The sequence below is a fragment of the Protomyctophum bolini genome (assembly GCF_963924005.1).
Source record: "Protomyctophum bolini genome assembly, chromosome: 1".
Lineage (NCBI taxonomy): Eukaryota > Metazoa > Chordata > Actinopteri > Myctophiformes > Myctophidae > Protomyctophum > Protomyctophum bolini.
The window spans coordinates 56999045-57011372 of record NC_137862.1 but is presented as its reverse complement, the minus strand read 5'-3'; the positions used below and the strand labels follow the sequence as shown (position 1 = coordinate 57011372).

Here is a 12328-nt window from a genome sequence, read left to right as displayed (position 1 = left end):
TGTGTGTGTTTATAGTACTAGAGCAGTGCTCATTGGGTCAGTAGCTAGGTGTTTATAGTACTAGAGCAGTGCTCATTGGGTCAGTAGCTAGGTGTTTATGGTACTAGAGCAGTGCTCATTGGGTCAGTAGCTAGGTGTTTATAGTACTAGAGCTGCGCTCATTGGGTCAGTAGCTAGATGTTTATAGTAGGCCTACTAGAGCAGTGCTCATTGGGTCAGTAGCTATAGGCCAGTGAAATTAATGCCCCACCACAGTTACAGTATGTCCGAGTCAGTTCTTTGTCAGCCATGCCCACCCAGTGAGCAAAAAGTAGTCTTTATGACGTCATATAGACGTGATTCCCCAACGTTCAGAAGACGTACCCAGAAGAGCCAGAATGAAAGTTTTTAAGACGTCTTTTCCGGACGTTATATAGACGCCATTATATAACGTCATATAGACGTGATTCCCCAACGTTCAGAAGACGTACCCAGAAGAGCCAGAATGAAAGTTTTTAAGACGTCTTTTCCGGACGTTATATAGACGCCATTATATAACGTCATATAGACGTGATTCCCCAACGTTCAGAAGACGTACCCAGAAGAGCCAGAAAGAACAGTTTCTAGACGTCTTTTCAAGACGTTAAATAGACGACATTATAAAACGTACTAAAGACGTTCTGGCTATGTCTACAGAGATGGAATGTAAAAAAACCAAAAACATAAGACATTAGGCAAGACAATAATTCAAATTTCAAACGTTTTACTGAGAAATATATTTGGGCAAGTGACAATGCAAATTTGTATTCCAAAGTAAATTCCAACGGGCATTAATTAAACAATTTCCGCTGCTTTGTACCCGCCCCCCCCCACTCATCCAGGGGCATGTTTCAGGTAGTCTCCTGCCGCCAGCCGGATATCGCTCTCCTTGGCGGTAGGCTCAGAGTTGACGACTGCCGCTACAAAAAACAAAACAAAGAAAACATGTAAAAAAATGAATGCAGTTGCCACTGACATCTACAGTTAGATATAAATCAAGTTACATTGCATCAAGTATAATACTAATCAACATTCATTTCAAATTGACTACTATATTGCAATTTACTTTGCGTTACCAAAGCCTGCCTGAACCGATTAGTTAGTCAAAAATCACACCTGTGTGAACTGAGTGGTGCAATCCCCCCCCCCCCCCCCCCCCCCCCCCCCACTCTCTCTCTCTCTAGCACAGCAATACCCCTCCGTTTCTTGCGCCCCCTACTGGTATTATTAAGTCACATACTCGTGCTCATGACAACATGATACAGGTACACGGACATTGCTGCCTGGTTGTAGGAGTGGTTGCACCAGCCGCTCATCTCTCAGGGGCACAGAAGTATGGCCACATCTCCCTGAGTCTCAGCTCCCTACACTGGCTCCCTGTGCGCTACAGGATCCAGTTCAAGATTGTAATGCTTGTTTTTAAGTCTGCAAAATGAGTTGGCACCAGCCTACATATTGGAACTTGTAGCACACAAAGAATCGACAAGGGCCCTGAGGTCGACTGATATAAGTAATTTCTCAAGATCCCTAAATCAAAGCTGATATCACCCACACTGTGGAATAAACTTCCACCTAATGTTAGAGCTTCTCAAACCTTGCCCGTCTTTAAATCACATCTGAAAACTCACTTTTACTCCCTGGCGTTCGAACATGCAGATTAAGAGTTGCCGTTTCCACTGCACTGACTTTTATGTTGCCCTGTTATTATGCGTTTTCGCCCTTGGAATTTTAGTATATTTTGTGTACAGCACTTTATAAATAAAGTGGATTACCTAGAATTGCTGAAAATATCTTGGTCCCCTCGATGGCGATTTTATTCTGCTTCCCCTTCCCCTTCAAATTGAATTTGGACATCAGGTGGTTGGTGAAGAGCCTAATCCAAGAGAAATCAAATCATCATCAGAAATAATCATTTTTGCCATCCATGCATATACTGGGAGTTTATTTCAAGTCACATGGAGAACTAAACAAAAATTTGTAAGAGAACCAAATCTAAATGCCTTAAAAGATCTTTAAACATTTTATTTTAATATAATTACAAGTAAATAATTACTTTACCTGTCCATGGCTTTGTACGTGCGGTCCTTGACATCCTTACCACCTACTTTGGACAGTTGAGAAACCTAAAAATAAAAGCATTTTCTTGTATTACCACTACAGGCATGAGCTGTGAGCACAAGTAGGGATCTAGTTAGAGAAATATGGAAAATGTAACCATTATGACACTGATTTGTTTATGTTTCAATAAGCGTCTCGTTTGTCTCAGGCCTCACACATTCGAAACAGAACGTGTGTTCTGTCTGTTAAGGCTGTACTGCCAAACTGTAGGGCTCCGCTCACACTGTCAGACAAGAGATATGACACCAAATCTATAGCTCTAAAATGTAACATAGCATATAGAGCTGTGTTTATCTATCCTACTACGGATTAACATAGGCTTTAAGATTTCTAATATCAACTTCTGATATCAATCTCTGATTTAACAGTTAAGCTGAGCATTACACAGCAGCCTGCTAGTAGCTTTGTGGTCAATGCAGTTGGCTCGGTTGGACTTCATTAGTGACCGAATTTTGTTTTTACCAATGTATCAAAAGTGTTTGGGTCACTCAAGGCATCCTCTTTTTGTTGGAACTCATCCAAGGACTCCAGTCTGTGGATGTTGCTTGCAGAGTGTGATGGCTCATTTCTCTGCAGTCTGTCTATGGAGTCCTGGATCGTCACAAGTTTTGCAAGGACCACCTTCTGGTACTCTGGAAATAAAAATAGAAAAATATAAGTGCAAGTCTCTCAGAAGAGCAACGCATTTCTGACTGGAGAAACTCCCAGAAGAACCTGAGAAGATTCAGTTAAACACTTTATACAAAAAAGGAATGAACCTAAAGCCTGTGATATTTAAAGAATAAAGTTAAGATTATCATAGATGCTATCACATCCCCATGTCAAATGCCACGTGGGACAGTAGCACCGTGTGTGTGTGTGTGTGTGTGTGTGTGTGTGTGTGTGTGTGAAGATGATTAGAGTAATAAAGCCAGTTGCAAGGAGAATGCATAGTAATCAAACATAAGTAATGTGTGACACGGAAATATTCTTATACTTACTCTCTGGGAGCATTGGGAATTTGGGAATTTGTGGACGTGCTGACTGTGATCCAATATCTAAGCAAAAATAAAGTTAATGATATTGAATTAACATGTAGGCCTATGAATGTGCATCATTCAGTGAAAATGCATGAATGAATAAATACTAATGGGCCTGCTCTCCGCTGCTGTGGAACGGAATCTGTCTGAGTAATCAACACCAGAAAACGATAGTCATTAGTAGGGCCCTGTGATCTGCATGATTATTTCATGTAAATCGCTCTGGATTAGAGCATCTTCTAAATGGCCAAATTGTAAATATGCAATGAATGGAAATACTTACGACTAGTTGACCTGCTCCGGCTAGTCGACTTGTTACGGCTATTGGACCTTGAAGATCCTGAAAAGATTTTAAAAAATATATATATATATATCCATATGCTGCTTTTGATATAAATTCTGATTTACTATTCAGTGAATGACAATACTTACGGCTAGTTGACCTGTCCCTTTCACTTCCTCTGTCCCCACCAATCCTGGGAGAACCTGATCAATCCAAACAAGAGACAGTCAGTAATACTTTTGTGCTAGTGACATGAATGCTTATTGCTTCAGTGAATGACAATACTTACGATTAGTTGACCTGTCCCTTTCACTTCCTCTGTCCCCGCCAATCCTGGGAGAACCTGATCAATCCAAACAAGAGACAGTCAGTCATACTTTTGTGCTAGTGACATGAATGCTTATTGCTTCAGTGAATGACAATACTTACGAATAGTTGCCCTGTCCCTTTCACTTCCTCTGTCCCCGCCAATCCTGGGAGAACCTGATCAATCCAAACAAGAGACAGTCAGTCATACTTGTGGTGCTAGTGACAAGCATGCCTATTGCTATTCAGGGAATGACAATACTTACGATTGGCCTTGCCCTGTCCTGCACGGCCTTAAACGCATGCTCGGGGCCCAGGCAATGGACACATTGGCTGTGTCGGTCCATTCCCGACATGAGGTTCTCGCAGCCCGGCGCGTCGCACAACTTCTGCGGCAGCTTCACCGATCCTCTGCGGTGTCGCCGTGCTGCTGCCTTGGACACGGTCCCAGACCTGCTCATGGCCGTTTTGGGGCGTCTTAAGCTCCTGATAGAGACAGAGAGAGAGAGAGAGCGAGACAGTGGGGCGTTTTTGTCCACCAACTGACAGAGAGAGAGAAAGACAGAGCGTGGGGCGTCTTTTAGCCACCAACGAAAGAGAGAGAGAGAGAGAGTGGGGCGTCTCCGTCCACCGACTGAAACAGAGAGAGAGAGAGAGAGAGAGTTAAGTTAATTCACAATCAACTACATCACTTTATGTAACTGAGGGAGACACCTCCGGTTACCCCTAACCCCTTTACTTTACATACAGTATATAGCTTTTTTTTACACAGGCTTTCAACAGTATATTGGTGACAGGACAACCTGTACTCTTTTAATTACCTCGGTTGGCCTCACAGGTCTGTTCCAGGGTCTCAGGGTCTCAGGTTCAGGGGTCAGCAGCTGCAGCTCAGCTAAAATTGTAAAACTGTAACATCCAGAAAGAAGCACCAATTAAATAATGCCTATTTATATAATCCAATGAAATAATAAGCAACATAAAAAAGTAAAAAAACAAAAAAACAAATGGGGGGTCCACACTCCAGTTATTTTGCGGGGGGGGGGGGGGGGGGGGGTCACAGCCTGAAAAGGTCGAGAACCACTGCGTTAGAGGACTACAGAAACCATGACCATTAACTCAGCAACCATGTTTGGTGCTGAGCAAACAGTTTGAATGACAACCAGCATCCCATTTCTGACTGACACAGATGTCATTAACCTTAACCCATTTAGACCCGAGTTAAAAACATTCTCTGTGAAAGAATATATATTCAAAGATTTGCACCACATTTTTACGATTTTACAAGCTCGTAGAGCGCCACTCGCACGCGCGCTATGAGCTTGTAGATCTGCTATTGTTCAATAGCTACAGTAAAGTATAACATAATCCTTAAAACACCAAGGGGTTAACGCCCAGAATATTAGGATATGATGATTATTAAAAACAAAAAAAAAGTGAAATCACTGAATATACACATTTAACATTATTAAGAATACTGTAGTTATTTATGATTTAAATGAAAAGAACGTACCTTGAACAAATCCCTCATACGATTTGGTCTTTTTCTTCCTCTTATGTTCAACTTCTTCCTCCTCTGCATGGCTGGTTTCCTCTGCATGGCTGGTCTCCAAATACCTTTCACATTCTTCGGCACTTTCTGAAAATAGACAATTCCAGTTCTTACAAGACACATTTGATATATGACTACTCCAATACCATTGTATGAAAAGTACAAGGTTACCTGATGTAAATTTTACTTTCTTTAGTTGAAATGTTTCCCAGTCTTCTTTAGGCACAATATGATTGAGATAACAAAATTTGACTTTTATCTTTGGCCACCTTATCGTTTTCTCAATCATATTGATCCATATTTCAGGGATGGTCCCCTCCATTTCAATACGACCTTCCATCCAAACTGCCTTGGCGTATTGGCGCATGATCTGCAAGCAAAAAAAATAAATAAATGGGAGGGGGGGGGGGGGGGGCACGACTATAAAACCAAGCTTTTTCCTGTGGCAGTTATTGAAACATTTAGATGTATGAAGAAAATACATACATTCAAGCAAGACAAATGAATGCCAACCTGTAACTTCAATGTTCGATGCCATGTCTCAGAGGAATCAGGACGGAACCATTGTTGGAATCAAGGCAGGCCACCTTGCGAATAAGGTCTCTTTCATCAACTTCTCTTCTTTTGAATACAACACTATTCTTTATATATGCTATGTTCAAGAGTTTTGACTTGCATGGTTTGTCAAATAAGTCGATAGTGTGGCTCTGCTTTACCACCTGACAAACTACTGTCCCATCTCCTCTCCTCTCTTTAACAAAGGCAAACCCATCTTCTATCAGGAAGCAACTGTCCCTCCGACGTGTAGAAATATACATTTTTGGCCTTACATCTACCTTTGCATTTCTCTGTGCATGCTCAAATTCAAACATACGTTTTGACACCTGTGCTAATGGGTTTCGTCCAGTCCTTACTAGTCGCTTTAAGTGCTGCAAGTAGTTCTCAAAGGGAAAGCAACTAATGTCATTCAAAGAACAATTGAAATGAGAGACATCTTCGTGAATATGCAACAGTCCATGGACATTGTACACATTGAATGTTTTGCCATACAGTACAGGGCAACTAGAAACAAAGTGCCTCATAAGTTCAGAGGCATAGTCCAGATAGGCAGCTCTTCTTTGGTCATCCGAGTCAAGCATGATGGAAACTGCCACAGTCAGTGTCAGGAAATGATCATACAGCTGTGAGGACACAATATTTTTAAGTACTAAGGGTCCTGTATACAGAAGAAATTGACGGAACTCAGTGGCTTTCCACCTGTCCAACTCCTCAAGACCACGGGGCTGTCGCACAAACTCACTGGGCATCTGGCCTCTAAGCATGTTAAGTTTTTGTGAGATTTCGGACTTCTGTCTCACAGACAGCTTACATACTTTTGGGCCTCTGGTCAGATACACCAAGATGCGCTTCACAACACCCAAACAAATCATATGCATGTAATCTAACACAAAGGCACTAACACAGGGAATGCCAGCAGTGATTAAAGGACTGGTCTCCATTTGATGGTTGGAATACTCTAAATTACTAAAAGCAACATCTGTGCGCAATGTGGATGTCAGTTGATTGAATACTACTCTCCTCTCAACATATTGGCCTCTTGATATACACCTCTCACAACTGTGGTATCCAGTATGACCTTTTATGCGTTTTAAAAATGCTCTTGCTGGAGCATCACATACTAAGGTTTGGATATTTACAGCATATTGTTTCTCTTGATATACAAGGCCATTCTGTTTTAGATGCACAAACTCCTCCAAAAAGTCCTTGAGGTAATCTTCAAGGGGCTGTGGTTTACTATCTCCACAATATAATGCCACAACAAAGGGTTGGAAATTGTTGAATGTCACTAGTATTGGCCAGAATTGGATGTTTCTACTTTTAAAGATGGGTAGCCCATCTACATTTACATCTAAGCTAACAGTGTCATGTTCTCGTCTAAAAGCAGTATTTTGGCTGAGTACACGGGAAATGCCCCTCTCCAACCCATAGTACACATACTTTCCACTGCATTTTGACTCACTGTCAATGGCTTGAGGAGTCTTTACTAAAGTACGAGCATATTTTGGGAGTACATGTCCATGATTTGCAAGAATGTGCAACAAGTCATTTAACGCCCTTTGAGTGATGTGATGTTTAGTATACCAGTCTCTCAAATCATCTCCCAGGCTAGGCATTTCTACATCTGGTTCACTGTTCAATGTTTCAGCATCAGAGTCAGACATTTCAATGTCTGTGTCAAAGTCGAACTCCGAGTCGGAACTGTCACCACCATCGGAATGGATCATCTCTGGGTGGTCAACGTCATCATTTGACACCACTGAGCCGCTACTGGTCGCCACTGGGCCGCTACTGGTCGCCACTGGGCCGATACTGGTCGCCACTGGATCAACATCATCGTCGCTAACAGACAGGATGAGCTTATTGATGTCTGCTTTCCTCTTTCGCCACATTCTTAAGTAAGCCATCTGTAACCAAACCCAAACAAGACTAAACAACATCCAATAACTACAAAATAATCCACCACCAACAGCCAAACCTATTGTGAAACCCAAATTAACCCATTTTGATCGAACAAATAAAAACTCTTCTAAATCCTAAAAGTTCTGAGAATCAGACCAAGTGAGGTGAAGTGAGTGAGTGAGTGAAGTGAGTGAAGTGAGTGGTGCAACAGCACCGGACGGCATCGGGACACAGGGACATAAGTCACATAGGTATCAGTAGTGCTCAACCTTTTTTTATGTCAAGGACCACAGAATTATCTGTATTTGGCCGTGGACCCCCATCTGAAAATATGTTGTTCCAGGGACCACCCCAGAAGCAAAGATTAGTTTAAAATGTTCGCTGTGAATTAATGTTAAGATTGCACCACATTTTCATGATTTTTTTTGAGTGGTGCAACCACTCCAAGGAACAGCTTTGTCCTGGTGTGACTATGTGACTAGGTTACTATGTCTGTCTAGAGTACCAGTAAGGGGTGCTGTTGCACCACTCGCTTCAGACTGGTCTGATTTTTCTACAACCTCTAGCGCAGCACTCCGTGCCGTGCTATGAGCTTGTAGATCTGCTATTTTTCAACAATATAACAATGCTTAGGGGTTCCCGCCCTGAATGGATTAAAATTATTTCTACAATACATTACATGTGTAAAAGTTGAAAATGTACCACATAGCACGTGTATATTAACCTGTCTAAATGAATTAGTCTTTAAAGTTAAAGGGATATTTCCTTTTTTTAATGGTCATTGAGTAGATGATACGTCTACTCAGGCTTATATGAACACCCCAGTGAGTTTTACAGTTGCTTGATTCAGTATTTAGATATTTGATATTCATTTTAGTTGCAACACCCCCACACAGCTCAAAACGGCACGTGTGGCAATAGTTCACTCACCTTAGAAGAGTGGAAAGGAGCCACCAGGAGCAGGAAACAGACCAAACGGAGCAGGAAACAGATTAAACAGAGCCACAGGGAGCAGGAAACAGACCAAATGGAGCCACAGGGAGCAGGAAACAGCCGCCAGGAGCAGGAAGGAGCTGTCAGAAGCAGGAAATGGACTGAATGGAGCCGCAGGGAGCAGGAAACAGACTGATGGGAATGTTACTGTTGGGTAAAGAAAGAACATAAAATCAGCTGGTTCCCATTTTGGACTGAGACAGATTCTAAAAATGCCTTCTAAATCCTGAACTTTTTCGATGCTGCTATAAATATTTCAGAAAACTTCTGAAATATTTATAGCAGCATCGATATTTTGTAATTTTTGAATACTGCATGTACTTAATCCCAAAAGGGGTTCCCGTCCAGAAGGGTAGAGTCACAAAAAGTGGTTCCTGCCTGTAATGTGTTAAGATTCCAAACACATTTTGCACACAAATATATTGTTTCACATTTGTTACAATTACACATTACAATAGCTACATCCCACTAAATAAAACAAGAACATTGACAAGTACACGTGACACGCACCTTCCACTCAAATTCTAATGGAGCCGCAGGGAGCGCAGGACAGGACAGGACCGATGGAAATGAGACTGTTGGGTAAAGAAAGATAACATAAAATCAGCTGGTTTATTAAGATTCCAGAACACATTTTGCACCAAAATAAAAATTGCAATAATAATAATCTCTAATAATCAATAATCCAACAATGATGATGTTTGGAATTGTTGGCATGGCATGTACAACATGGAATTAAGCTATAAAGGATAATTTGAAGAAAGCGCTACAGTACATCTTTCATTTGCATTACAATGATCATTTCTGATTGCATGGGCCCTGCTATATTATACCAGAGCTAGGGCCCTGCCACCCTGTATAAAATAGTTCTCAAAACCTGCCCAAAACAATAAAATAAGGTTATTTTCATGGCTGAAGAGGCATTTTAGCAAATCTCTGGAACGGAAGGCCCATCTGGTTATTTAAAAGCTTGTTAGAGGCACGATTTTGAAGAAATTATAAGCACATTGATTGGCAAAATTAAGCCAATTGCCACGCCGGCACGCTGGCTGGAGTTTTAGTATTTGTCCATTTGCTTTGGTTCCATTCGTGTAGGCCACTCTCACTTAAAAGTTGTAAAATATAAATGTTGAGAACGACTAGGTAAATCATTTGAATAACTTAATACAATGAATTTAAGGCACGCACGTGGTTCTCTAGCAATGAAACACGGGCGTCATGTGAACCATGGCTAGTGGTTCTCAGACCTCGTCATGTCATGGACCTCCCGTTTACACGCCATATTAATTCACATTAATTTACCAAAAAATATGAGATGCAATTATTTTTCAAACGGTCGAAATTACAATTAGCATCAAGAATGATCGGGAAAATACATGAGGAATGGGTAGCCTTGCTAGCTCTGGTCCATATATAGCCCCAATGCTAAGAGGGCTGCAGGAGGAGCTGCGTGGCCACATTATCTCTACGTTATCCATTTCAGGAAAACAACAATTGAATAATCCTCATAAACTACTAACTTTGATAAAAGTTTCGGGTAATAGTTTGATTTTAATTCCTTACCTCAATGATTTCGAAGCGGAGCAGCAGGAGTATGTGGACACAGGACAGAGACGATTCCGAACGTAGGCTACAATTCGCACAGCTGCCCAGCTACTTAATCACTAATCATCAGATTTGTCACAGGTGCGGTCAGAGCCAACCCCAGCGTGTGCGTGCGTGCGCGTGCGTGCGGATGAATCTGATGTTAAATAAATAAACACATACAAGCAAACGAAAGAAAGAAAGGAAAGAAAGAGTGTGTACATGCCTAGAGTCTGGGTTTTATGTGTGTGGGTCAAGCACTTTTTGGGGATTTACAGTCTGTAACCAAGTATATATTTGTGCATATGTGTATAACCACTGCTGTAGCCTATAAATACAGAAAAGAGGGGCCCACATATTGATTCAACATTTCATTTTTAGTAAATTGTCGATATGCATGGTCTCTCTGTCCAGTTCCCAACTAAAGGGCCCCTGATGAGAGTCAATTAAGGCCACTGGGAGGACTTAATAATAATAATAATACCTGGGATTTATATAGCATTTTTTTTGCCCAAAGTCAAAGTGTGTTGGGAGGGCCGGGGGGAGAGATTAACTTTATTTGTCGATCAGGGCAGTTTTGAAGGCAGGGAGGGGGTGAGCATCTCTGATGCATTTGGGGAGTGCATTCGAGGGAGGGGGCAGCCACAGAGAAGGCCCTGTCACCCCAGGTTCAACGCATGGCCATGGGGACCCTGAGTAGGCCGGCAGCACTGTACCTGAGGGAATGGGATGGGATAAGTGGCTAGGAGGTCGAGGTAGGGGGAGACGTTGTGTAGTGCAGTGTGTGGTGAGAAGCATTTTGAAGTGAATTATTTGTGCAAATCCAATTGTTTCCAGTCCAATACAGGACTCTTTCACAATTATTTTACAATTGTTTTATAGTCATGTATACTCTGATATGTGCTCATAAAAGCATTTAAACATTTTTTAAATGTCTATGGGTAAATGCATTGGGAATCATTTCCTGGGCCTGGTGTCGTCATGAATGGGGGAGGGACTGCTACGCTCTATAGTAGCCACCTTGAGTAAAACCCGTTATTATTTTGTTATTATTTTTGTATTATTCTATACCAGTAAGAAGCCTTGACTCAGGGCCAGAAGGCATGCATGCATCCACCTGCCTGGGTGATGGCAGACTGCAGACTGCTGGGCGAGTGCTGGCACTTTGGCATGAGGGGTCAGATCAACATATATGGAATGAATTCTGTACTGGCCATACATGTACATAGAGCATTTTTCAAGTGTACAGGGTTTGATGAGGTCAGATCAACATATGGTAATTCAGAATAGAATAAACTATACTTATGAATTTATGATCTATAACTGGTCAGTCAATGGACATCATGATTATGGCCTGTCAGGACACATTTGCTCAATGTCATTTAAGAACAAAATCTGCTTGGACGTCCATATTACGGCATAGCAGCAACGTCTTTTGTAAACTAAATCTGGTTGTCAATGGACGTCCAGATTAAGGCCTGTCGCGACTGTTTGCCCAAAGTCATTCATCAACTAAATCTGGTCGTTAATGGACGTCCATATTAAGGCCTGTCGCGACTGCTTGCCCAACGTCATTCATCAACTTAATCTGGTCGTCAATGGACGTCCAGATTAAGGCATAGCAGCAACGTATTTTGTAAACTAAATCTGGTTGTCAATGGACGTCCAGATTAAGGCCTGTCCTGACGTGTGTGCTCAACGTCATTTATCAACTAAATCTGGACGCCAATGGACGTCCATATTACGGCATAGCAGCAACGTCTTTTGTAAACTAAATCTGGTTGTCAATGGACGTCCAGATTAAGGCCTGTCGCGACTGTTTGCCCAAAGTCATTCATCAACTAAATCTGGTCGTTAATGGACGTCCATATTAAGGCCTGTCGCGACTGCTTGCCCAACGTCATTCATCAACTTAATCTGGTCGTCAATGGACGTCCAGATTAAGGCATAGCAGCAACGTATTTTGTAAACTAAATCTGGTTGTCAATGGACGTCCAG

At 41.8% G+C, this 12328-nt stretch overlaps 1 protein-coding gene and 1 long non-coding RNA gene across 2 annotated transcripts; both read right to left on the bottom strand.

Annotated features, from left to right (window-relative positions):
• Positions 1–805: 805 nt before the first annotated feature.
• LOC308322370 (uncharacterized protein) lies at positions 806–3775 on the bottom strand. Its single transcript, XM_080773574.1, has 8 exons — positions 3728–3775; positions 3588–3641; positions 3439–3495; positions 3117–3173; positions 2599–2768; positions 2077–2141; positions 1791–1891; positions 806–938 (listed from the first exon to the last, which is right to left on the bottom strand). Exons 4-8 carry the CDS (start codon positions 3127–3129, stop codon positions 853–855), a joined length of 435 nt encoding a protein of 144 aa, XP_080629700.1. The 5' UTR covers positions 3130–3173; positions 3439–3495; positions 3588–3641; positions 3728–3775; the 3' UTR covers positions 806–852.
• Positions 3776–4252: 477 nt separating this feature from the next.
• Positions 4253–5572, bottom strand: LOC308313469. The gene is made up of 4 exons (XR_013963885.1): positions 5465–5572; positions 5255–5380; positions 4566–4650; positions 4253–4378 (listed from the first exon to the last, which is right to left on the bottom strand). It is a non-coding gene; the product is annotated as an uncharacterized lncRNA (long non-coding RNA).
• Between the last annotated feature and the right edge of the window lie 6756 nt (positions 5573–12328).

Coding starts and splice junctions, on each gene's coding strand:
- LOC308322370 (XM_080773574.1), bottom strand. Junction 1,892..2,076: donor ACGTACAAAGCCATGGACAG/GTAAAGTAATTA, acceptor CTCTTGGATTAG/GCTCTTCACCAACCACCTGA. Junction 939..1,790: donor GATATTTTCAGCAATTCTAG/GTAATCCACTTT, acceptor TGTTTTTTGTAG/CGGCAGTCGTCAACTCTGAG.